This window comes from Sminthopsis crassicaudata, chromosome 3 (genome assembly GCF_048593235.1).
Source record: "Sminthopsis crassicaudata isolate SCR6 chromosome 3, ASM4859323v1, whole genome shotgun sequence".
Taxonomy (NCBI): Eukaryota; Metazoa; Chordata; class Mammalia; order Dasyuromorphia; family Dasyuridae; genus Sminthopsis; species Sminthopsis crassicaudata.
The window spans coordinates 266660236-266687243 of record NC_133619.1 but is presented as its reverse complement, the minus strand read 5'-3'; the positions used below and the strand labels follow the sequence as shown (position 1 = coordinate 266687243).

Genomic DNA, 27008 nt, shown 5'->3' with positions numbered 1-27008 from the left:
CAAAGTTAGAAACCAGAAGCCCCAAACCCAGAACTCCTGAAGAGATTTGAAATACACACACATACACACACACAATCTCTTGTCTATGTTTCTGTTTCTGTCTCTGTCTCTCTTTGTCTCTGTTTCTGCCTGTCTCTCTGTCTTTCTCTGTTTCTCTCTGTATCTCTCTCTCCCTCCACAAAAACACAGGGCATTGATCTCCAGCAATAAGGAATGAGTTTCTCATCACTACACTTTGGGAGTGGGATTACAAAAATATATTTAATGAGATCTGGGTAGGAAAGTCTTAAGTCATTCTGGTCAATCATGGCGGTGCGATATTTGAACCAGTCTTTAAAGGATTAGTATGAATTTGATAGATGAAAAGAGGGAGGGTAGACAGTCCCAGGGTAGGTAACATCATAAGCAAAGGTATGGAAGTGTGAGTGATGTATGTGTTCCTGTAGACAAAAGAAAATGTCTAATTTAGCTGAATATTAGGTATATGAATAGGAGTGATTTGAGAGAATGTTGGTGCAGGATGGTGATGCCAGATGGTAGGCTTAAACATTAGGTGGTTGACAGTGATCAACAGGGAGCCAACGAAGATTTTGATGTATATCTAAAGATAAGAAGTATTGGGCTAACAGCAGTATAAAACATGTATTAGAAGGAAAATAGATGAGAAGACCTCTTGGGAAGTAACTGCAATAAACTAGCAGAAGAATGTAAACCTGTAATGGGACACCATAACTTTATTTGATTTATAGTGTGGAATATTTGGTTTGTAGTATAGAAACCATGGCTAGCCATTGAGAGCCATTGGGGGGTGAAGAGAAGGGAGGAATGCTGAGGAAGTTTCAAAACCAAATTTATTACCTTTCTCCTAAAACCTCCTACTCTTCTAGACATTTTTCTTTCTTCTAATGGCACCTCTTTTCTCTAGTCACTCAGACTTAAAAATTTGAATCATATTTACCTTTTCTCTCTCTAGTTCCTGATAAATCTACCAAATCCTCTCTTTTCTATTCCTACAAAATCTCTTACAAAATCACTCCAAGCTGTCCACTCTCTCCACTCTAGTTCAGTCGTAGGGGAAACAGGGAAATGCACAAAAAAAGAAAAAAAGTATGACCCATTTGCTTTCCAGGTTATATAATCAAGACTCCAAGGAAACTTTTATGATTTTCCTCAATTTTTCCATCACAACTATTAAAAGAGTTGTCTGTTTTTTGAACAGTAGAACTGCTACCAAGATTGTACCTCTCCTTTCAGTTCTGCCCTAGTTCTGTGATGAGAAGACCACCCCCTCAAATTTTCCAGCAGAACTTATCTTGTAAACTCAATAATTTTTTAAAATATCGGCTATTTAGCATAAATTTATAGATTTCACCTCAATAAATTTCATACAAATTTTTTCTCCTCAAAATATGCATTAATTATAAGGAAAAATTTAACTCAAAAATAAATATAACAAGTTTTTGAAAATTTAGTCCTAATTTAAAAATTCTTCTTTCATCTCTCTATTCATCTCTCAATCATTCTTACAAAAAGGAAATGGATTGGGTTATACTTATTTTTAGGGACACATATTTCAGGAACCAGGAGAATAGACCTCATTAACAGGACTGCAGTCATCTAGGAAAAGAGAAAGCACATCTGGGCAAGAGTTTATGAAATGTCTCCTAACTCCAAATATCACTGTCAGAGGAAAAATCACATGCTTTGATTCTACAGTTTTATTCTTCCTTCATTCTACTCCCTGACTTTTTACCTGGCAAAATTTTATACTTACACAGGCACACACTTGTAAATTTAATCTACATTAATAATATTTTCCTCATCATAGTCTTCAGCCTAGGCAATCAACAGAATAATAAATCAAGCCCTGATTTGTTACATTTGCTGATTCCAGAGATGTAAATGTTCATGCTGAAAATTTAACAATGGGGAGCCTGTTAGAGCTGACTCCATCATACCATTGACCTTTGAAGGTCACATCTTTCCATTCCAACTTTCAAACCAGTACTTCTAATATACCAAAGATAACAACAATGGTTCAGAAGTCAACTGCTTATCCCAACTTGCATTATTATTGCAGCAAAGGAGTAGGCAGGAGAGCTGGTAGGCAATCCCGCATCTGACCTTGCCTTTCTTCCTTAAGACTTATTGTTATGCTTCAGTTCTCTGGAGATTGAGTATAAGATTGTACTTCCATTCTAATCTATGGTTCTTTTGAAGATTATTTGGTACCTCCCAATGAAGAGCTTAAATTGGCAAAGTTCAAAGAAATCATAACAAAACAAAGGAATCAGGATAAGGATATTTTAATAGAGCTATGTTTGGAATGGATCTAGACTCGGGGGTAAGTCTAGTTAACCCAATAAAAATGTGAGCTACGAAAAGGTATTATTAATGAATTCAGTTTTGGTTATACTAGTGACTCAATGTTAACATAATTTTTACTTTCTTAACTTATAATCAGGAAGTGTCTCTGAGGTCCTAGCAAAAGGATAAATAGCATCTCTGTAGTAGGAATTCTTTTGGCCTTAAGTGACTTAAAGTTTGTCTTTGCCAATAATATCTTAATAAATGTTAGTGGAATTGAATTTGGGAGTCTCATCTATCTCTCCTCACCTCTAATTTCTCAATATCTTTCTACTTTCCCTCACATGAGGCTTTTATTATGACATCCACAAGCCAAGTCAACAAGTTTTTATTAAGTGCTTCTCATGTGCCATTTACTGTGCTAAGTTCTGGCAATATCTCTCCTCCCAAAATGGGCAAAACAGTTTTTACCTTCAAGGGTCTCATAATCTAAGGGGGAGACAGTAAGCAAAAAACTGAACAAAACAGATTTGTGAAGGATAAATTAGAGATTATCAGCAGAGAGAAAGCCCTCACATTAAGGAGAAGGCTTCTTTTTAGAAGCTAAGATATTTTCTGGGACCTGATGGAAGCCAAGAGGGGACAGCAATTGCCCAGAATGAAGAGAATAGTGTCTTCTTTAAGAAATAACAAAAAGGCTGGTATCACTGAATTATAGAATACATGGGGGTGAGTTAGGTATTTGGAGACTGGAAAGGTAAAGATTGAAGGAAGATTAGGAAAGGCTTTGAACACCAAACAGAGGAATATATATATATATATATATATATATATATATATATATATATATATATATATATATATATATATATAAATTTTTTTTTTGATCTTGAAGTAATAGGGAATTCCTAAATTATATTGAAAGAAGTGGGTCAGAGGTGAAGGTTGGAGAGCTGCAGGAATTGACATGGGGGTGATCAGCGCTTTAAGATCACTTTGACAGCTGAGTGAGGGATGGCTCGGTATCATGTTCTGGGAGGACTAAAACCTCTGGTGTGAGGGTTACTGAGATCTTTTAAGGGCTGCTTTTCATCTTTGGTATCCATCTAATTTGCCCAGTTTTTACTTCTGGCTTCCTTGTGGAGCATGGAGTGCCCATATTATGGTAAATCATTTTAGTAGATCAGCTAAAGCAGGTTGAGGGTAAAACTGAGTGATCTCAGATCCAACAGTGAGTTAGGGGATTGTCAGCCCTAAGCTTGTGAAGACTTTCCCCAGTAGAATGGATGGATGAGAAAAGTATGTTCCAACGACCATGAAGGCAGCTGAAGCAGGTCCTGTGAAGCACGAAGGGCTTGGTTAAACATCAAAGACTCCAAGGTCATCCATCCACTGCATTCTGAGCCATCTTGACTTTTGTCTTGTCCTTGGGCTTCAATGGCTCTGGAAAGAGAGAATGAGGCTGACAGATTTGGGCAATTCTGCCTTACTTAAATCTGATTTATGCATGTTTCAAAAGACATCACCCATTTCATTTTACTCTTTTTACCTAGGTCAAAGTCTTGTGGCAATAGGCAAGTGACAAGCAGCAGATAAAAATATACTGGGAACTGTAGTCACAGCCCTGAACATGGGCAGCACAGGCCATAGGCTCATCTTCTCATTGGTCTAAAGCAGCTCTGGGATTCAGTAGCTCCCTGGGGGTCTGAGCAACGTTTTGGAAGGATCATACTGCTCACCTCCTGGCGTGAGGAAAGGGCTAGAAAAGGTGCACTAAAAATTGTCTTCTTCATCCAGTCCTGGCCTGCTTACCATGGCAAGGAGATTCTATTGTCAAAACACACAAAAAGTATAAAAACATTGACAAAGATGATTTTACTCAATGTCGATACATGAATTGTGTGCATTTATGGAAAAGAAGAAATTCAGTAGACTTGAAAGACTAACAACTCTTGTTGCAAGAGAACATACTCTCAATGTCTCTGAAGGACTTTGGGAATTGATTGTGAGGTATTGGAAATGGTCTATGAGCTCAGCAAAATTGCAGTAGTTCAAAAGAAACATAATATATGCAAATTCAAAGCCATCTCTATTCCAAATCTTTATGTAGACAATTTGTGGTCAACCTCTCAAGTTCATATTGGTCTGATCAGTCAAAGTCAGACATATTCCTATATAGCAATGCCTTTTAATCATCTTTAAGATTGAAGGACAGTCAGCAACATCACAGTGAAGGATGGTTTCAGTTAGGGAGAGATTTGAGGCAGAGAGATTACAAACCAGTTAAGTGTTAAGTGCTTGTACCAGGGTAATAACAAAGTGAAAGGAGAATAGGGGGCATCAGAGATCATATTCTATTCCTGCCTTGGTTTGTAGACTTCAGAATATTTTAATCTAGTATCTATTGCCTTTGAAATGTTGATTAATTTATTTACTGCTGTTCATAGTACCTCTGTTTTTAAAATTTTTAAACCTTCATATATATACACATATATGTGTGTGTGTATATGTGTATATGTGTGGATATATACATACACATGCTTGCAATGCATATATGGATATACATACAGAGACACATATACATGGAAGTAAAGGTATATATACCTGTATCTGTCTTCATATGTGTATGTACGCATGTCGTATGTGTACATGAGTGTGGAGATATAGATTTAAAAATCAAGGGAACTAATCAGATATCTTTACACATGGTAATGCAGGGCATAGGGAATATATAACAGTAGCATGACTCCTAAGAAGATTGTGAGTTTCCTCATCAAGTGGAGGATGGATGGATGATGGCTTATTAGAATGTTGTTAAATGTTGTTTTTTGAAAATTTTAAATACATTTTATATTTATTTTTATAATATAAATAAATATAAATTTATATTTAAAATAAAATCTTAAATAAATGTTGCTAAAGATAATGCTGTTCAGATGGACTAGATCACCTGCAAATTCCCTTCTAACTCTGAGTTTCCATCATTCTAGATGGGATAAGCACTTATCAAGGAGAAAACCATTCTTGAGACTGTAGTTACAGTGACCAGAACTGTATTATTCCAAAATTTGGACTAAATCCAAGCAAATTCCCCATTCCTTGGTCCCCATTCCCCAATCTTTGTAAGCCAGGATCCTAGGCAGTCTTACCATTGAAATAGAAATCCAAAGAAGAAGACTGTCATACGATTGATAGTGATATTATGTTTCAGGTACCATTTAATTGAATTTAGGATCAGCATTTTGATTAAGCAGCCAGATTATAGACAATTAAATATTACATCTTGTAAATAGTACCACCTTGCTTCAAACTATGGTTCTTTTATATTTAAAAATAAAAATTCAAATTTTACTTTTTTCCATTTTTTCTTTCACTCAATTCCTTTTCTACTTGCTCAAACTCTTGTACTCTAATTGATGTAGAAATATTGTTTTCTTGAAGATCATGGCATAGTAGATTATAAAGTTGGCAGCTGTCTATTGGACTGTTCACTGGATTTCATAATATCATAGGTTTAGTTGTCAGTTAGTATAATTCTCTCATTTATACCTGAGGAAACTTAAGGCTTAGAGAGATCATATGAGATTTACCCAAGATTGTAGAATTACTAAGTGTCAGAATTAGAATTCGAACTCAGGACCCTGGTCCTAAATCCAGCACTCTTTCTAAGGCATCACACAAATTTTATTTTTGTCTTTGTTTATCTCACAGATATCTTAGTTTTTCCATGTCCCTAAACTGGAACTCTAGACTTAGCCTTAGTGCTTTCTCTCTGAAATTTCTGTGACTCATGTTCCTACCCCAGTTCCCTCCAGGAACATTAGAAACTGGTTCATGTCTAGGTTTTCACCAAAAAAATAGGAGGGGCCTTCAACTTCTGGTCAAGAATTAATGTTAATAACACCACAGGTTTTATTTCTGAGAAACTGCAAAGAACTTGTGCCCAAGAATCTAACAATCTAAGTCCCACCTTTGTCCCCCATACTTATGAAGGTCCACTTCGAAGAAAACTAACTTAAAATATCTCTACTCTGTTGTGGGGGGCCTGCTATAAGAGGGAAGGATTCAGATCACTGGAGAACACCTCTCTCTTCTCTCTGTCCCACATCTCTCTAGTCATTTTACATCCACTGGAGCCTTTTACGTAGCTCCCTTTCAAACACAGAGCCTAGAGTGAAGTCTAGGTTTATGAACAAACCATGAATTTCATCATTAAAAGTGTTGTTAAATAAGACCACAAATACTCAGAACAAAGCAAATTCTTGCCTTGTCAAAGAGATAACCTAGACCTAAGAATTTCATATCTTTTTCAGTCAATATAAAAAGAAAATGGGACTTTAACTGGGGCATTTCTAGGCACATCTTCTATATTTGTAAAATCCTATCACTTTCTTTTCAAGACTAAAGAAAATGTTAGTCATTTCTGTTTACCATTCATTCAACAAATGTTTAATAAATATCTACTACTTCTTTCTACCTGTATATACATGATTAAGTACTATGCTACTGCCCATATATGGCATTTGAATGCTTGCCATTTTGAAAGTAGCCATTTTCTAAGTTGCAAAGTTATACTGCACTTTAAGTCTTAGATGTGCCATAAAAATATCCATGGGAAAGAACCCTTGTATAATACAGTCCTTAAAATTCAAGTAGGTGTTTTCCAAAGCCAATATATCTTCCTAATTCTACCATCACCTCTTCTCAGTTTCTAGGATACAGCTTGAATTTATTACTATATTTGAAGGTTATTTTCAGAATCCTTGTGTTTTTGCCCAACACCATCAATTAGCTATTGTGATGATGGAGAGAAGTCACATGATAATATATAAAATAATTTATATTTGTATTGCTTCAGTTAATATTAAAATAAACTACCATTTTTCTGGGATATACTAATGGGATGGTTATAGAGGTGATTTGGAAGCTTTCTTAGAAGGGCTAAAGCAGGCTGGTATATTTTTGTCACAAATATTCCAAAATGGGATTTTCACAAATGGAAAATGGGGTGTTTGCCTATGCTTCCCTAAACTACATAAGAAAAAGTAAATCTTTCTCATTAAAAAATTTTTTTTAAATCTCAAAAAAGTAGTTTTACTTCCTATCAGATAGAACTGATGTTCTGAAGCCTCTGTAGATTGGTTAGATTCATTTTCTTTCATTCTGTGTCTCCTAAATAGATCTATTAGTGACTTGGGGCTTCTAGTAAATATCATTCCTCTACGAGGACCAACAAATGATTCCCATACACGGGTAGTCATGGTGTGAAAGATAACTTATAACGTTTTGGCTGTAGAGCCCTCAGAGTTCGGAAGAAGATGTCTGGGGAGAGGATGCCCGTGAAGATGATTGGTGATATCCTGACAGCCCAGCTGCCCCACATGCAGCCCTACATACGTTTCTGTAGCTGCCAGCTCAATGGAGCAGCCCTCATCCAACAGAAGACAGATGAAGTTCCTGAGTTCAAGGAATTTGTCAAAGTAAGGAGTTAAACCTGCTAGACTCTCTTTCAGAGTTTATCCTTTGTATTTTGTTGGGTGTGTGGAAAAAATCAGTAGTACATTGGAACACAGTTTTAAAAGTCATCAGTGTCTGTATTACAGAGCTAAACTTGGGGGCCTCAAGAAAGCTGACTATCCATAGGTCTAGACAATCCTTCTCTTGGCTGTCTTCTGGCTTTGATATTGACTTTTATGATTGACAAACAATAATAATAGCAATTAACATTTATATAGCACCAATTCTGTTCCAGTCATTATGCTAAACATTTTTCACAATTATTTTTTCATAGTATCATCTCAATATGTCTCCTAACAACAACAAAGGAAGTAAGTGCTATCATGATCTCCATTTTATAGAAGGGAAAACTGAAGAAAATAGGGATTAAGTGATTTAGGTTCTTATCAGATTTATTATCCCAGTATCTTTGCTACCAGAGAGAGTAACCAAAAAACTCACTGCTTTCCTTTTCTGCTTATTTTTGTACATGAAGGATTTAGGAATATTAGTCATCAGTGAATGCAGTATTATTTTAGAGAGAGAGAGAGAGAAAGAGGAAGAGAGAGACAGACAGACAGGGGTTGGGGAGGACAGGGAAGGAAGAAAGGAGGGAGGGAAGAGAATGGAAGAAGATCCTTGAGTCAAAAACAAAAGGAGAAAAAGGAAATGAAGAGGGAAACGGTGATCCTAATCTGGGTTAGGAGAGTATAAGAATGTGACAAAGAGGAGAAAGAGAAGAAGGATCCTGAACTTTGGAACTAAGTTGTTGAGTTAAGGTTTTTTGCCTGGGGAATGATATATGAGTGTAAAAGGAACTATCAAGAGAGAAAGATCTGACAGGAAAGGTCAGAGAAAAAAGAAAAAAACATCAGTAGCAAGTGACTCCTTGCTGAGGAGGGCTGAGGCAGCCTAGCCTTAACAATAGAATTCTGCTTCTTTCCCACGGTATGTGTCTAGTATATCACAGACCACTTCCAAAAACTTGTTAATCTGATGACTAAATTTCACTGTTTTGAAGCATTGGAGGTAGTAAGAAGAGGGAAGAAGAATAAAAGAAAAAACAGGATCATTTGCTTCCTGGGATGGATAGGGTGATGATTATAGAGAGAAGGCAGAGCTATTCAAATAGTTTAATGGTTTGATTTGGGGGTTTTTTCTTGTTGTGTTTTTAACAATGAGAATAATATTTTGACTAGAAAGGACAGAACAAAGTTAAGCCAGTAGGGATTTAAAGCCCAGCCTAAACAAGGAGATAGTAAGAATGCACCTTTGGGTCTCTAGTGGCTGTAGATCAATTGGTAAAGATGAATTGTTTCAAGGGGTATTAAAAGAACTGGCTGCTCTGGTTTCTGAACTGCTTATTAGGAGTGACATTTGAAAGACAATGGTAAGGAAGACTCAAGTATCATAATTTTCAAAAGAAGGAGGAAAATGGAATCTGAAAACTACAGGCTGGAAATCTTGACTTTAATTCATGGGAATATTCTGGAATGAATAAAGGGATGATTAGAGAAGGTTCAAAATTTCAGGTTCCCCCCACAACAAGTGTCTTCTGCTTTCCATTCACACAACCCCGACCCTAGTTTAGGCTTTTTCACCTCTGACTGGGATTATTATTGTAAAGAGCTTAAATTTAAGTCTCCCAGCATCCAGTCTCTACCCTGTTTAATCCATCCTCAATATTGCTGCCAAATTGATATTCCTATCGCACAGGTCTGGCCATATCTTTCATTTACTCAGGAAATATCAATGACTTCTAAATGCCTCTAGAATAAATACCAACTACTCTAAATAACTAAAATAGTTAGTATTGACATAAGCCTTTTAAGGTTTGCAAAATGCTGTCTGTACATATATTATTTCATTTTATCCTTACTCATCATCATTTTGCAGTTGAGAAAACTGAAGCAAACAAATAATAAGTAACTTACCCAGACTTATATACAGCTAGTAAATATATGAATTGGTATTTAATCTTAGTTCTGGGTACATCACCCTTACTCACTGTTTGACTAAGCTGCCCTCATGTTTGGTTTTAAAAGTCATAATTGAACTTCAATCTTATATCATTATTATTATTGTTGTTGTTGTTGTTGTTTTTATTATTATCACTTATTACTGCCTATGTTCCAGTCAAACTGGCCTCTGTGTTCCTCTCTGTCCAGGACATTCCATCTGCCATCTTTCTGCCTCTTGTCTGAAACATTTTTCCTCTTCACTTTTGCATTCTGGAGCCTCTATCTCCTTTTAAGCCTCAGATCAGATCCCAAAAGCAGCATTTCTTATCTGAACATATTTTATTTTCTCTAGTAAATACCTCGAAATTAAAGACTCCTTCATTATCAATCACCTGTACCCTGCCAAGCATAGAACATTCATGGGATTCAATTTTCCTAATTTTGGAGCAGGAAGGGAACTTGGAGGCAGACCATTGAATCTAGCCTTCTCATTCTATAGATGAGAAGACTGAAGCTGAGAGGCTAAATGACTTATCCAAGTTAACACAGCTAGTGTCTCAGGCAGGATTTGAATTTAGGTCTTTCTGAATCTCTGAATCCTGGTTCACCATTCTGCCTACTTCATTTAATGAACTGAACTGAACTGAAAGCTGATCACAAATTGCTAAAATGATTTTATCAAGAATAGGTCATGTTAGAGGGATACCTTAGACACTATATTCCTTTATTTCATAATGAATTTGATAAAATCTCTCATGCTATTGATAAAGGACAAAAAGGAGAAGTAAATAACAGTATATTTAGGTAGATGCCACCTGATTAAATGCCCATCCACAAAACATAATCCTGGGTAGGCATCAGCATGATGGGATGTCAAAACTAGGAACCAATCCTCAGGCCTCTATGAAGGGAGAAAAAGGGAAGCTAGAGATACTATAGAGCTACTGTTGACAGGACTTGGTAACACCTTGGATTTCAAGCCTCTATGGATGGAGCAAAAGGGAATAGATGCTGAAGATACCGTAGAGATACTGTTGACAGGACTTGGTAACACTTTGGATTTCAGAAGTGGTCAGTCAGTCAACAAACATTTGTTAAATGGTTATTCTGTGCTAAGTGTTATACAGAGAAAGGCAAAAACAGTCCCTTTCCTTATGGAGCTCACACTTTAAATAGAAAGACAAAAATGCCAATAGTATATAAGTAATAGTATAGTAAGTCAGCTGTGAGTGGTTGTTGAATGTGCAGGAAAGTGTAAGGAGCCCCAAAAAGTAGGAGGGGGGAGTCAGATAGTGAAGAGCTATAAATGTTAAATAGATTTCATATTTGTTCTTGAAGGTAAAAGGGAGCCACTAGAGTTTATTAAATGGGGGGGGGAGTCCTTGTTAGAGCTACACTTCAGGAAAATCATGTTGGCAGCTGAGTGGAAAATAGAGTGAATGGGGTGTAGGTGGGAAGATGAAATATGGAGATCAATTAGAAAGCTATTGCAATAATCTAGATGAGATGTGATGAAAGCCTAAATTAAAGTAGTGCTGCATGTATGAGCATTATTGCAAAGGTAAAAATAATAAAATTTGGCAATGGTTTGGGTTTGTAAATGAGAAAAAGTGAGGGACTGAGGCTGACACCAATTTTATGAGGGTGAATCACTAGGATGCTCTTGATAGTTATAGGAAAGTTTGGAAAGGGGAATGGATTGGAGGTAAGACTAGAATGAGATCCGTTTTAACCATGTTGACTTTGAGTTCCTTATGAGACATGCAGAATGAAATGTCCAGCTATTCAAACAGCTGATGTCAGATTGTAGTCTTGGAAAGGGGTCAGAGTTGGATATGTAGATCTAAGCAACATTTGCATAGAGATGATAATGGAATCCATGGAGGCTGCTAAGATCACAATTGAGGGAAGAAGTCCTAGAACTGAGCTTTAGGGGATTTCCATAGTTAATATATGAGCAAAATAGAGAAGAGTCAAAAATCAGCCCAAGTTTGGGAGCTTAGTGAAATCAGAAGAAGCATATTTAGAGGAAGAAAGAGTGAATTTGGAAATAATTGAGTTTGAATTGCTTATGGGAACTCTAAATGGATTTTCTAGAAGCTGCTGGAGATCTCAGGTTAGAATTCAGAAGAAAGATTAGAAATAGAGATTTAGGAATCTCTTGCAGAAACAAGAGTTCATTGAACTCACTGGGATTGAATTATGGGAATGGAAGGGAATGAGCATTTAATAGTGTCTTCTATCTGCCAGACACTATGCTAAGCCCTTTATAAAGATCATCTCTTGTGATTCTCACAGCATCCATGTGAGGTGGGTGCTGTTGTTTTCCCCATTTTACATTGGAGGAAACTGAATCAAACAGAAGTTAAGTAACTTGTTCAGTGTCTCAATTAGTAAGTATCTAAGGGGGGGTTTGAATTTTCTGACTCCAGGCCCAGCATGACCTACCCTGTACTACCTACCTTACCTGGCTGAATTAAATAAGTATTGAGAAAGAAAGAACGAACCTTTAGTAATTGGGAGGAAAATGAGGAGCCAGTAAAAAAGAGAGAAAGTAGTAAGAAAGATGGGATGAGATCCAGGGGAGTATGATATTTCTGAAACTAGGGAAAAAGAATAGGGAAGATTAAGAGTTTCAAATACTGCAGAGAGGTCAAAAAGGTTTTTTAAAAAAGCCTTAAGATTTGGTGATTGGGAGATCACTCCCTTTTAGTTATTAGCTTTCTTAAAGGGAAAGCTGCACATTTCTTAAATATAATTTTTTTTCAAACTTTTTTTTTTTTTTTTTTAGAGATTAGCCATGGATCCTCGATGTAAAGGGATGCCACTCTCTAGTTTTATTTTGAAGCCCATGCAGCGGGTAACAAGATACCCACTAATCATTAAAAATGTAAGTACCTATCTTAATGTTTCAGTTGAGGATTACTACTAACTGTTAAGAGATCATACAAATGGTGATGGGAGTTGGGCACTTATATTTTGTGATTATAAGGCAGAACTTGGGTGGAAAATAGCCATAGTATAGCTTTAGCAGTATGTGACCAAATTCTTGGATTCACTATTTCATGGGAAACCTATATTTATTTCTTAACTCTAGGACTATTTGCTAAGCAACATATTGGTCCTCTCTGCATTCCACAAAGGACATTATCAACTAAAGCACACATTGTAAAGGAAAATTAAATGAAAAATTTGTTACAAATATAATTATGTCCTACTGTAGTTTGCATAGAGGTTATAGTGAAATCCATGAAGACTGATAAGATCACAACTGAGAGAAGATATCTTAGGACAGAGTTTTAAGGATACCCATAGTTAATTATATGTGCAGAATAGAGAAGAGTCAAAGATCAGCACAAATTTAGGAGTATGAAATATTGAAATCAGAAGGAGAAGCGTATTTAAAGGAAGAAATAATGAATTCAGAAATAATTAAGTTTGAATTGCTTCCTCTCCTTTGTAAGTATTTTCTTTTTATATTAATTTTTTTTGTTTTTCATTGTTATTTTCAGCTCCAGAGTTTCTTCCTCAATTTCCTCACACACAATTGAGAGGACAAAAATATGATATTCATTATACTTATAAAGTCATGGAAAATATTGTATAGTACTAGATTCATATTAGATTTGAAAGATTGTCAGGTACATTTGTTTTCCTTGCTTCCTATCATTGCTACCTGAAACAGTTCTAGGATCTTCCTCTTTAGAAAAAAAAATTCTATTTAACTAAAACATTCTCTCCTTTTATCCCTGGTGATGTTTAATGACCAGAGTAGAAGGAGAAAAGCTAATTAGAAGAGTTTTAATTGTTCTAGCTGCTTGATCTATACCTGGATAATCTAAAGCACTCATTCTATGACAGCAAAAGTTATTTTCTGTTTGTGATTCTCAAGAAGCTAAAAGATTACAAAACAAATGGGGACAGAAATGGGCAAGAACAGCAGACCTACTGACAAGCAGAACTCTCTCTTTTTAACTTTAATAATATTTTATTTTTCTAATAACATGCAAAGTTAGTTTTCAACATTCATTTTATTTTTTTTATTAAAACTTTTTATTTTCAACACATATGCACAGATAATTTTTCAACACTGACCCTTGCATAGTCTTGTGTTCCAAAATTTCCCCTCCTTCCCTCACCTCGCAAGCAATCCAATATATGTTATATATATTAAAATATATCAACAATTAGTTTGGTAAGATTTTGAGTTCCAATTTTTTTTTCTCCCTCCCTTCCTTATCTCTCCCCTCCCTAAGACAGCAAGTAATCAAGTAGAACTCTTCTTAAGGAAAGAGAAGATTTGGGTCTCTTGTTTTCTATGGATTGTTGGATAATTTAATCCTAAATTAAAACTTAATTTAGCATGAAAGACTGTCCAGTGTAGAATATTTTTATGCTTGTGAGATATATGCATTTGGATATATACTATCATATAACATATATTACTTTTCCTCCCTTTAGCAACTTTCTTAGGTCTTCTCTGTAAAGATTTTTTTTTTTTTTATCATCTTCTTCTCATCTGTAGATCTTAGAAAACACTCCTGAAAATCACCCTGACTACAGTCACTTGAAACATGCTCTAGAGAAGGCTGAAGAATTGTGTTCCCAAGTCAACGAAGGTGTACGGGAAAAGGAGAATTCAGACCGGTTGGAGTGGATCCAAGCACATGTACAATGCGAAGGTCTATCTGAGGTAGTGACCTTAGCGGGTGAGGGCAAGGGGAGTCCTCCCTAGATAATCTTGGAATCTGGAAAGAGGCTGAGGGAAGAAGGAAAATAAGAGTTGGGAAAAAGACAAAACATTCATCTCCCAAATCCTTTTTTTTTTTTTTTTTTAGTTTTTCCTTCTCTTCCATTCTCATTCCACCAAAAAAAAAAATAAATGGAATTCTCATTCCATTTTTTTTCATACATATCCACTTATGTTTCTCCCTAGACATGAGAAATATACCCCTTTTATCTCCCCCAAGTTATGTAACATGGGATTGGAACTAGGGAATAGCAAGAACAACTAATTAGGGGATGTCACTATTTCCATTATCTCTTTGCCCCTGCTTCCACTTATTGTCTTTCTGAACATGTAGAATGAGGGAGTTGGACAAAATGACTTTCAAGAATCCTTATAGAGCTAAAATTCTTGGATTCTTTGGCTCATGTAGTGTTGGTGAGTAGAAAGTCTAGTAGTGACCTGTTTGGGAACAGTATTAACTTATGGGGATACTTGGCCATGATACTGAGTCAATTAGCAAATATTTTTAAATGCTTTCTATTTGCCAGGCACTAGGGATGCAAGAAAGGCAAAAAGACAATCCCCGACATCAAGAAGCTGGTATTTTAATAATGGAGACAATGTATAAATAATTGTAAATAGAAGATACATAAATATATGTTATAAAAATAATTTTCAACATTCATTTTTAAAAGTTTTGAGTTCCCAAGTTTATCCTTCCCTCCTTCTTCTTCCTCCTCCTCTATGAGACAGTAAGCAATCTGACTGATATAGGTTATGCATGTTTAACTATGTAAAACACCTTTCCATATTAATCGTTTTGTGGAAGAAAAAAAAAAGAAAAAAAGGGAAGGAAGGAAAGGGAAAACTAGTATGCTTCAGTCTGTATTCAGACACCATTTAGTTCTTTCTCTGGACCCTGATAGTATTTTTCACTATGAGTGCTTTGGGACTCATTGTAGTGGATCATTATTTTGTTGATATTTAAGTCATTCACAGTTGTTCATCATATGATATTGCTATGTACATTGTTCTCCTAGTTCTACTCACTTCTCTCTGCTTCAGTTCATGTAAGTCTTTTCAAGCTTTTCTGTAATTATCCTGCTAATAATAATTATAATATTCTATTATAATTGTAAACCACAACTTGTTCAGCCATTTCCTAATTAATAAACATTCCCTCAATCTCCAATTTTTAGCCACCATAAAAGAGCTTCTATATAAATATTTTTGTACAGATAGATCCTTTTTTCTTTCTTTTTAAAAAATCTCTTTAAAATACAGGCCTGGCAGTGGTAATGCTGAATCAAAAAATATGTGCAGTATGATAGCCTTTTGGGCCTACTTCCAAATTGCTCTCCAGTATGTTTGGATCAATTCCCAATTCCACCAACAGTGCATTAATGTCCCTTTTCCCACATCCCCACTAATATTTATCCTTTTCCTGTTCTGTCATATTAGCCAATCTGTTAGGTATGAGGCAGCAACTTGAGTTATTTTAATGTGCATTTCTCTAATCAAATAGTGATTTAGAGTATTTTTCTATATGATTATAGAATAGCTTTGATTTCTGTCTGAAAATTGCCTGTTCATATCATTTGGCCATTTATTAATTAGAGAATGACTTGTATTCTTATAAATTTGACTCAGTTCTCTATATATTTGAAAAATGACACATTTTTATCAGAGATGTTTTTATAAAAAATTTAGAGAATGGGTTTTTTTTGCAGAGGTTAGGAGGAAAAGCATTACAGTCAAGGGGGACAGCCAAGAATAAGTAGAGTCAGGAGATAGAATTTCATGTATAAATAATAGCATATAGGCTTATGTGGCTAGAGGGGAATAAAATATCAAAAGACCAGAAAGTTACAAAGAAGCTAAAAGGGTGAAGAGCTTTAAATGTTAGGTGTAAAACTCTATATTTGATCCTGCAGGTAAAGAGGAGCTAATGGAGTTTTTTGAATAGAGGGGTGATATGATCAGACTTACACTTTGAGAGCTGAGTGGAGAATGATTGGGCTGAGCAGAAAAATGCAGACAAGGAGACTAATTAGAAAACTTTTGCAATAGTAGAAAAAAAAAGCGATGACATCTTATATTGAGGAATAAATGAGAGATGTCATATAGGCAGAAACCACAAGATCTGGCAGCAGATTAGATACATATAGTGAATGCAAGTAAAAAGTCAGTGACATGGAAGTTATAAAGTTATGAGATACCTGGGAGAATAGTAATATCCTTGACAATAGTAATAGGGAAGTTTGAAAGGTGGGAAAGTTTTGGGGGGAAGAGATGGTGAATTCTGTTTCGGATATATTGAGTTTGATAAGCCTACAGGACATCCAGTTTAAGATGTCCAAAAGATAGTTGGTCATATAGGACTATAGCTCAGGAGAGAGACTGGATTTGGAAATATATATCTCAAAAACATCTGTATAAAGATGATAATTAAGCCCATAGCAGCTCACCAGATCACCCAATGAAGAAGTATACAGAAAGAAGAGAAGGCTTGAGACAAAGAATTACCTGTCATTGATGGGCATGCTATGGATGGAAATCTGGGACAGAAGATGGAAAAGGAGTAGGTAGGAAAAGGACCAAGGATAATCAATGTTATGAAAACTTAGGGAGAAGAGAGTATCCAGAATGTCCAGAATATCATAATGTCAAAGATGGAAGAGAGTCAAGAAGGAAGAGGATTACAAAATGTCATTAGATTTGGCAAACCTAAGGCCTGGATCTTCTGTATGAAGGGCAGCGCCTTTCCAGCTGCTCCCAGATTCTTTAGCCTCAAAGCCCATTTCCCTCTTCCCTTCTTCTTATGTCTTCACTGCCTCTCAGCTCCCCCCGCCCCCATCCTTCAGATTAAGCAGGCTTAAGTGTAGAAGGAATTGTGTGGTATGTTTTTTGAAAGCAAAATACCAAAAGTGAAGATAAGAAACTGCATTTTTCTTTTATTATACTATCTGCCTTCCAGAAGGTTCAATAGCAAAGGTTTACTTTGTACTCAAGAGAAAGTAATAAACTTTGGACAACCTTGAGGGGGGAAAAAAACATTCATTGGGCTTTGTTGGTTAAATATTAGCTCAGGGAGGGCAGCAGTTGGGCCTGGGCTCTCTTTTTTTCAACCCCTAGACTTAGGTGAAGAAGAGACTTTTCCAGATATTTTGATTGTGAAAGAGGGTTTGGGAAGAGGGTCCTGGGAAGGAACATTAGATACTGATGGATACACACAGACTTGGGCATGCTTCACTTTGCTGGTTGGGAACTAGGACAAGCTGAATTCTGATTCTTGGAGATGGGGATAAAATGGTAGGGACAAAGGAATCCATCATTGGACCTTAGATTTTAAAACTTTAATCCAGTAAACAAGCATTTATTAAGCACTTACTTTGGACCAGATACTTTGCTTAGTGTTGCTGGAGATCCCAGGCCTTCCCCTATCCCATCTCACTTCCTTGACAGGCTCTGACTGGCTAAGATGGGAGAGGACCAGGTAGTTGTTTCTAATTGAGGGAGCTTAGGCTAATTGAACTTTCTCCAGCCTCAGCCATATTCCTTGACAATATTCTCTCCTGCCACCCACTCCTGATATGGCAGGCAAAGTGCAGAGCCAGGGGGTGAGGAGAGGGCCTAGCTACTATCTAATTGGAGGACCAAAAGGCCATCTTCAGGCAGTTCCATTTCAGGGCTTTAACCAGAGTTTTGGGTTCCAGACAAGAATCACTCTGAAAGCTGGAAAAATATACACCGCCTCAAATGGTTCAGTGTGTACAACAGACTCTGCATTGGCTTGAATTTCAAAGCATTGGCAGCTCTAGCTTAAAAAGACATTAACCTCAAGGACATGTGGTAGGTGCTTAATAAATGCTACTTGGTTGGCAGGTTGATTGAACAGTTGGTGAAGTTCCTGGTTAACTATTTCTCTTCTTCTTCCTTCCCTTCCCCCACTTTCTCTTTTACTTCCTCAGTGAAGATAGCTGAACAGGGTGGGTGAGGGGAAAGCACAGGAAACCAGAGCATTGGAGCAGAATCAATGATTGTACTCAGCGGGGGAAATGTGCACAGGGCAATATGTGTGATGTGAAATGTTTCCTTGTTCTCAACATTAGACCTTGTAATCTTGCCTGCTCCCCAGCCTCCTCATTCTGTGTTGTGTGCAAAAATTTTGTTAGGTTAAATCCCCAGCAGGAGCTGGGGATAGTCAATTTTTTTCCTTTTCTTACAACGCCCCAATGTGGGCAGTAGTGAATTGATGGTTTTTACTAGTGGTTTGCTGCTGGTGAACTGTTAACATTTTACCATAAACTGAAAGATTTGGAAAACAACAACTAGGAGTCAACTAACGATTCCCTGTCTCCTGTAATTTACAAACAAGGATGTTGGGGGGTACAAAGCCTAGTATAAACTGGCACATGTGAACTTGTGTCAGAGAGAGAGAGAGAGACAGACAGACAGACAGACAGACAGACAGAAAGGGAGGGAAGGGAGAAGGAGAGGGGGAAGGGGACAGGGAGAGAAGAAGGAGGGAGAGAGACAGAGACAGAAATACAGAAAGAGAAAAGGAGAGGGAGGAAAGAGGAGTGGAGAGGGGGGAGGGGGAAGAGAGAGCTAAAGGAAAAGACAGAGGAAGAGGGAGAGGGGGAGGGAAAAAGAGGAAAGGGAGGAAGAGAGGGGGGAGGGAGGGAACAAGATGGAGAGATAGGAAGAAACACAGAGAGAAATAGGAAGGGAGGGAAGGAAACACAGAAATCGAGACTTGTGATGTCAGAGAAGGACTGAAAGAGAGAGGGAAGGAGAGAAAGAGAAAATAGAAACGCAAAGAAACAGATAGACTGAAAGACAGAGACAGAGAGACAGTGAGCCAGAGAGAGACAGAAACGGAGACAGAGAGAAAAGAGAGTGGGAAGGAGAGAGAGCCAGACAGATCAAGAGACAGGAAGAGAGACAAAAAAGAGGAAGAGAGATAGAGACAGAAAGAGACACACAGAGAAAGAAATAGAGAGGGGGGAGGAAGAGAGACAGAAATTGAGACAGATGGGGTAGAGAGGGGAAGAAAGAGAAAAAGAAGGAGGGAGAGAGAGAGAATAGAGAGATAGATTGAGACAATCAGAGAGCAAAAGAAAGAGACAGAGGGAGAGGAAGAAGGAGAGAGGGGAAAAAAGGGTGGAGAAAGGCAGAGAGCTATCATTATCATTAATGTTTTTGGAGAGAGTAGTTTTAGTTGAATAATGAAGTCAGAAGCCAGCTTACAAAGGGTTTAGAAGAAAATTAGAGGAAGAGGAAATACCCAGTGTAGATGGCTTTCTCAACAAATTTAATCACAAAGGGAAGAGATAACAGATAATCTGATCAAGTGAGGATTTGTTTTTTTGTTTTGTTTTGTTTTGTTTTTTTTAAGAATGAAAGGTTTGGTGGATAGTATAAAATATTTGGGAATCTATCTGCCAAGGCAAAGTCAGGAACTATATGAGCAAAACTACAAAACACTTTCCAGACAAATAAAGTCAGATCTAAATAATTGGAAAAATATTAAGTACTCTTGGATAGGCCGAGTGAATATAATAAAGATGACAATACTCCCTAAACTAATCTATTTATTTAGTGCTATTCCAATCAGACTCCCAAGAAACTATTTTAATGACCTAGAAAAAATAACAACAAAATTCATCTGGAAGAATAAAAGGTCAAGAATTTCAAGATAAGTAATAAAAAAAAAAATCAAATGAAGGTAGCTTAGCTGCACCAGATCTAAAATTATATTATAAAGCAGCAGTTACCAAGACCATTTGGTATTGGCTAAGAAATAGACTAGTTGATCAGTGGAATAGGTTAGATTCACAGGACAAAATAGTCAACATAGCAATCTAGTGTTTGACAAACCCAAAGACCCCAGCCTTTGGGATAAGAATTCATTATTTGACAAAAATTGCTGGGAAAATTGGAAATGAGTATGGCAGAAACTAGGCATTCACCCACAGCTAACACCGTACACCAAGATAAGGTCGATATGGGTCCATAATTTAGGCATAAAGAATGAGATTATAATTAAATTAGAGGAACATAGGATAGTTTACCTCTCAGACCTGTGAAGGAGGAAGGAATTTATGACCAAAGAAAAAGAGGTCATTACTGATCACAAAATAGAAAAATTTGATTATATTAAGTTAAAAAAGCTTTTGTACAAATTAAACTAATGGGGACAGGATTAGAAGGGAAGCAATAAACTGGGAAAACATTTTTACAGTCAAAGGTTCTGATAAAGGCCTCATCTCCAAAATATACAGAGAATTGACTCTAATTTATAAGAAATCAAACCATTCTCCAAATGATAAATGATCAAAGGATATGAACAGATGTAGCAACCGCATTAGCACCCTGGGCACCTCAGGATCAGCCAGAGTCAGGATAAGCAAAAGTCTTTATTCTTGGTCTCTAGCGGCAGAAATCAAGGGGGAATAAATGTGTAGGATCTCTGTAACCTCACTTCCTTGGCTCTCTCTAAGAAATGACCCTGGCTATTCTCACTCCACCACCTAGTCCCTCCCCCAATTCTCTGTATACACCAAAAGATTGGGCCAGCACAGGATAGTGGGAAGGGCCGTTTTCCAAGCATATTCCTATAGAGTTCTAATTGATCTGTAATGATCAGAACCAGCTACACCCAGAGAAAGAACACTGGGAAATGAGTATGGACCACAACATAACATTCCCACTCTTTCTGTTACTGTTTGCTTGCGTTTTTGTTTTTTCTTCTCAGGTTATTTTTACTTTCTTTCTAAATCTGATCTTCCTTGTGCAACAAGATAACTATATAAATATGTATACATATATTGTATTTAACATATACTTTATCATATTTAACATGTATGGATGTATGGGACTACCTGCCATCTAGAGGAGAGGGTGAGGGAAGTAAGGGAAAAGTTGAAATAGAAGTTTTTGCAAGGTCAATGTTGACTCATGCATATGTTTTGCATATAAAAAGCTGTAATAAAAAGAAAAGAAAAGAAAAAAAAAGAATGAAGGGTTTGTAAGTAACAGTGAAGTAAAGGTGATTTGGTCCCCCATCTCAAAGTTTGATTTTGAGAGACAGTATCAGATCCCAATAGAATTACATTGTTACCTCAACTGGCCATTCCAAAAGCCTGTCAGAAGTGCTAATGAAGCAAAAGAGAACTGCAGAAAGTTAACTCTCCAGTGCAGATATGGTGGTACATATCTGTAAATCTGGTAAATTCAGGGAAGCTGAGACTTGTAGATTGGAACTCAGACTAATTGGATTCTGATAAGACTAGACTTCATTAAGTCTAGAATTGATATTGTGAGCTGTCATTCACAACGGAATAGATCAAAGTTCCCCTGCTGATTAATGATGAATTCAGGCTCATGACTTCAACCTAGTCTATATCAATACCCATGCTTAAGGAAAAAATTGAGTCTCTCTGCCACTTTCTCTCCAAAACTGATAGCTACATTAAAAGGGACATCACGATGCTTTTGAGTGAATCTTAGAAATTTTCCTTCATGTGTCTGTGATTTCATACTCCCTTCATATGTTATCTCAGCTTGTACAATATTTGTCTGTTCTCCTTCAAATCCTATATAGATTATCTATGTGATGTGCTGGAGGATCTCTAAGGATTTTACATCTGTGTTCCCTCATTTTTTATTACACAATTGGTTGCACTCCTTTATAGATTATACTCTTCCTTTTACTCCACTTTTAGTATGCTAATTATCATCACTAAAATTCATCAGCTGGCTTACATGCACTCTGAATTCCTCCACTGGCCTTTGGACCACCTACAGTTTTATTTCTTTGGAGAGCATGATCTTCTATGATTCATAGTCATTTAGCAAAACTTAGAGAACATTGGTGTTTAAAAAAAAATTATCAAGGATTGTTAAAAGAACTGCTCAATGCCCCCAAAGCATTTCAGCTTGCTCTCCACTCCTGTTCTATTCTGGACTCCTGTCAAGATCTATATGTAGTGTCTGTTGAAAATATATGTATTATAATAACAGCAACACTGTGCAATTATTAACTATGATAGTTTTAGCTCTTCTCAGCAATAACAATGATCCAAAACAATTCCCAAAGACTCATGATTGAAGATGTTATCTATATCTGGAGAAAGAACTGTGGAATCTGAATGCAGAATGAAGCATATTATTTTCACTCTGAGGGTGTGTGTGTGTGATTTTTGCCTTTTATTCTGTTTCTTCTTTCACAACATGATTAATGTGGAAATATGTTTAACATGATTGCACGTGTATAGCCTATATCAGATTGCTTGCCATCTTGGGAAGGAGGGGGGAAAGGAAGGAGAAAATTTTGGAACTCAAAATCTTGTTAAAAATGAATGTTGAAGGGGCAGCTAGATGGCACAGTGGATAGAGCACCCGCCCTGAATTCAGGAGGACCTGAGTTCAAATCTGGTCTCAGACACTTAACACTTCCTAGCTGTGTGACCCTGGGCAAGTCACTTAATCCCAGCCAAAGGGGGAAAAAAATAAAAAATAAAAATTTAAAAAAAAAAATGAATGTTGAAAATGATCTTTATGTGTAATTGGGAAAAACAAAATACTATTTACATAATAAAAAAGAAAATATATGTACTGATAAAGACACTGGTGCATATAATAGATTGTCAGTAAGCTATCTAGCTACCAGTATGTGATATTCTATATCAGTAATTCTATTCACTTCATATAGCATCAATTCATGTAAGCTTATCCAGGTTTTTCTGAAGTCAATCTGCTCATCATTTCTTATGGACTAATAATATTCCACTATATTCATATACCATAACTTATTTAACCAATCCCTAACTGATGTGCATCCTCTCAATTTCCAGTTCTTTGTCACTACAAAAAGAGCTGCTATAAACATTTTTGCATATGTGGGTCCTTTTCCCTCTTTAATGATTTCTTTGAGAGATATACCCAGCAGTGATATTGTTAGATCAAAGGGTTGCTACAGGTTGCTAGCCCTTTAGTTGCAGTTCTAAATTGCTCTCCAGAATGGTTGGATCAGTTCACAAGTCCATCAACAATGTAGTATTGTCCCAGTTCTCCCACATCCCCTTCAACAGAAAATGTTTATTATGTTTATTTATAAACAAATAATTATTTCAGTTGACAGTTCAGGAAGCTGAAAGTTTATTCCACCCCTATGGTTCCTTTCTCTGATTTGTTAGCTCTTGTCAGAACTTGACTTTTTAAAGAAACTGTCTAGACCTGCCATATCTTCATCCCTCTCCAAGTTCTATTATGAACTCTCCAATTTCCTCCACCTTGTTCCCTGAGTCATCCCTTCTTCTCATCCCAATCCTGCTTTAGCTTCCTTTTACCTCTTCTTTTAAATTTTTAATTTAATTTTTATAATAATAGCTTTTTATTTTTCAAAATACATGCAAAGATAGTTTTCAACATTCACCCTTGCAAAACCTTGTGTTCCAAATTTTTTCCCTCTTCCCCCATCCCTTCCTCTAGACAGCAAGCAATCCAATATGTTAAACATGAGCACTTCTTCTATTCACAATTATCATGCTGCACAAGAAAAATCAGATCAAGAAAGGAAAAACAACAACAACAACAACAAAAAAGAAAACAAAATGCAAGCAAACAACAAAAAAAGTGAAAATATTATGTTGTGATCCACATTCAGACTCCACAGTCCTTTCTCTGGGCATAGATGGCTCTCCTCATCATAAGACCATTGGAACTGGCCTGAATCACCTTGCTGTTGAAAAAACCACATCCATCAGAATTGATTATTGTATAATGTTGCTGTTGCTGAGCATAGTGTTCTCTTGGTTCTGCTCAATTCACTTAATATCAGTTCATGTAACTCTCTCCCAGCCTTTCTGAAATCATCCTGCTGATCATTTCTTATAGAACAATAATTGAATATGAGCTTTTTGAAGAACTGCTTTTCATTTTGCTTGTATTTGTATAGTTTGCTAGTATAATGCTAGCATAGTAAATGCTAGTATGATTTGATTGGAGGTTAATTTAAAAGAAATAAGTATATTTCCTTCAAAACTTAATGAGAAGTTAGATTGTTTTATATAGTTAAAAAATCTTTTTAGTGCCTCATTACTATTAGAAGACAACTGAATTTTCATATGCCATTCTACGTTCAATCTGTTGTTTTCAGTTGAAGTATATGAAGAAAGTGTGGCCTCATACATATATAATAGGAAAAATGATTAATATGTTAATAAGTAAATAATATCTCAGTATTATTATTTAAATAATAATCTTATTAATTTCTGAGAGGGATTTAGGACTACAGGAGTCTTCAGACTATACTTTGAGAACCATTGTCCCAGACCATAACTTTCTTAGATGTTTTGACCATAGGAATAAAAGATGAAAGGAAACAGAGTTCATTTAATAAAAATAACAATAGCATTTATATGTGGTTTAATGTTTACAAAGTGTTTTACAAATATTATATTAGTTTATCCTCACCACAACCCTGGAAGATGGGTGCTATTATTCTCTCCATTTTATAGAAGAGGAAAACAAAGGCAGAAAAAGTTAAGTGATTTGCTCAGCTAGTATCTGAGGCAGAGTTCAGGCTTAAAACATTCAATTGACAGAATAGATAGGTGGGGAAGGAGGGATAGTAGGAAGGGAAGAAAATAGAAGTCTTTGGGAAACTTTTGAGTTGGAATTCTCACAGAGCCTTTTTTTTTTTTTTTTTTTTTTTGATTGATTGTTTATCTTAGTAGGAAGGTAGAGTTTCCAGCTTAGATAGGCGCTGCTGGATATTTACAAAGCATTCCTTGATTCACATCCAAGAAGTGTAGCTTCTCAAGCTTAGGTCAGGATTCCATTAGAAACTCATGTTTTTAGTAACAGATGCATATTCATCTTTTCTTCTGTGGGTTCTGTTTTCTTTCTTAGCAACTTGTCTTCAACTCAGTCACCAATTGCTTGGGACCACGGAAATTTCTGCACAGTGGGAAATTGTACAAGGCCAAGAGCAACAAGGAACTGTATGGCTTCCTTTTCAATGACTTTCTTCTTCTGACTCAGATAATAAAGCCTTTGGGTTCGTCTGGGACTGACAAAGTCTTCAGCCCTAAATCTAATCTACAGTATAAAATGTATAAGACGGTAAGTCTCTTTCAAAATTTCAACTGCACATAGTATAGGGTTGTTTTTTTAATCAAACAAATAAAGTGATCTGGAGTTAAGAGAAGCCAGTAGGTCTTCAGTATTTGAGGCTTAAACATAGAAGGAAAATATAAGACTTCATAGGGTACTTATGGCAGCCAATTTAAAGCATGAGACTTAATCTACACTATACAACCACCTCAATTTTATCAGAAAGACAGCAACTCAAAACAACCATAAAATGGGCATGAAAAGTCATCAGAATCCTTAGGATAATTATGTATTTTTTTGTTTCTCATTTTTTTTTTCTGACAGAAGTCAATCCAGACATTTGGCACTTCAAAAATTAGGTCCTTGAAATATATGTATCTTGCTCAGATGTTCATGGCTGTTTGTGTTGGGAACTGAGGCAGAGAGTTGGAGGATTTTGTTTTTTTCTAGATTAGTCTGTAAGTGGGTGTTGTCCCAGAAAAAAAACCAAAAAAACCTTTTAGCTTTATTTGGGGTTGGGGGGGCACAACCATTGTTCATGAATGAATCAGTGGATGAAAAAATAATAGTTTATTATGCATTTATTCTGTGCCAGGCACTGTGTTAAATTTGAGGGCATAATTTGTCAGTCCTCAAGGATTTGATATTTCTGTAGGGAGAAAACAACAAATATAGGGGGGCATAAGTTAAAAGGAGTTACCTGATGATATTATTTGGTAGTATTGCTAGGAATTAGCACAGGGCACCTAGAGTTGTGATAGTTCTGCAATGAGAGTCCTTTGGGGAGAGAAGTATATATGGTCTAGTCAACAAGCATTTATTAGTACTTACTATGAGCCAGGTACTGTACTAAGCACTGTGATAAACTTTTAGATGAAAATACCTAAAGAAATCAATTTGGCGATATGTTAAAGGTCAATTTGCTATATAGTGGTTATTTTCAGGGGGAGAAAAAAAATCATTCCTATATGGGAAAAATACCCAACATAGTAGTTACCAGGTGATAGGTAAATCATATCTTAAACAGTTTCCCCAATCCAAAAAAAATTTTTTTAGAGAGTTGGATAGAGGGGAGACATGTATACAAAGGATTATTTAAAAAAAAAATAAAAATGTACAAATTGGTGGTAAGAAATAAATCACTGGAAAAGAGGGATGATAGTACAAATGCTATCTTTTTATTCATAGTATATACCATCAGAATAGTGTTATGATACCAATGCATGGTATTTTTCAGCCCATTTTCCTAAATGAAGTCCTAGTAAAATTGCCCACTGACCCTTCTGGAGATGAGCCCATCTTCCACATTTCCCACATTGATAGAGTCTACACTCTTCGTGCAGAAAGCATAAACGAAAGGTAAGATCCAGTAACATTTCTGGTATAAAACC

The 27008-nt window shown here is 36.3% G+C and overlaps 1 protein-coding gene across 4 annotated transcripts in view; it reads left to right on the top strand.

Moving 5' to 3' along the window:
- ITSN1 (intersectin 1) overlaps positions 1-27008 on the top strand; it is a 242744-nt gene that overhangs the window by 201741 nt on the left and 13995 nt on the right. For all 4 annotated transcript variants that reach the window (XM_074300709.1, XM_074300707.1, XM_074300708.1 and 1 more), the window contains 5 exons: positions 7604-7787; positions 12556-12654; positions 14290-14457; positions 25414-25626; positions 26855-26976. In XM_074300709.1, coding sequence (XP_074156810.1) covers positions 7604-7787; positions 12556-12654; positions 14290-14457; positions 25414-25626; positions 26855-26976 — 786 coding nt within the window. The remainder of the gene's footprint in view (positions 1-7603; positions 7788-12555; positions 12655-14289; positions 14458-25413; positions 25627-26854; positions 26977-27008) is intronic.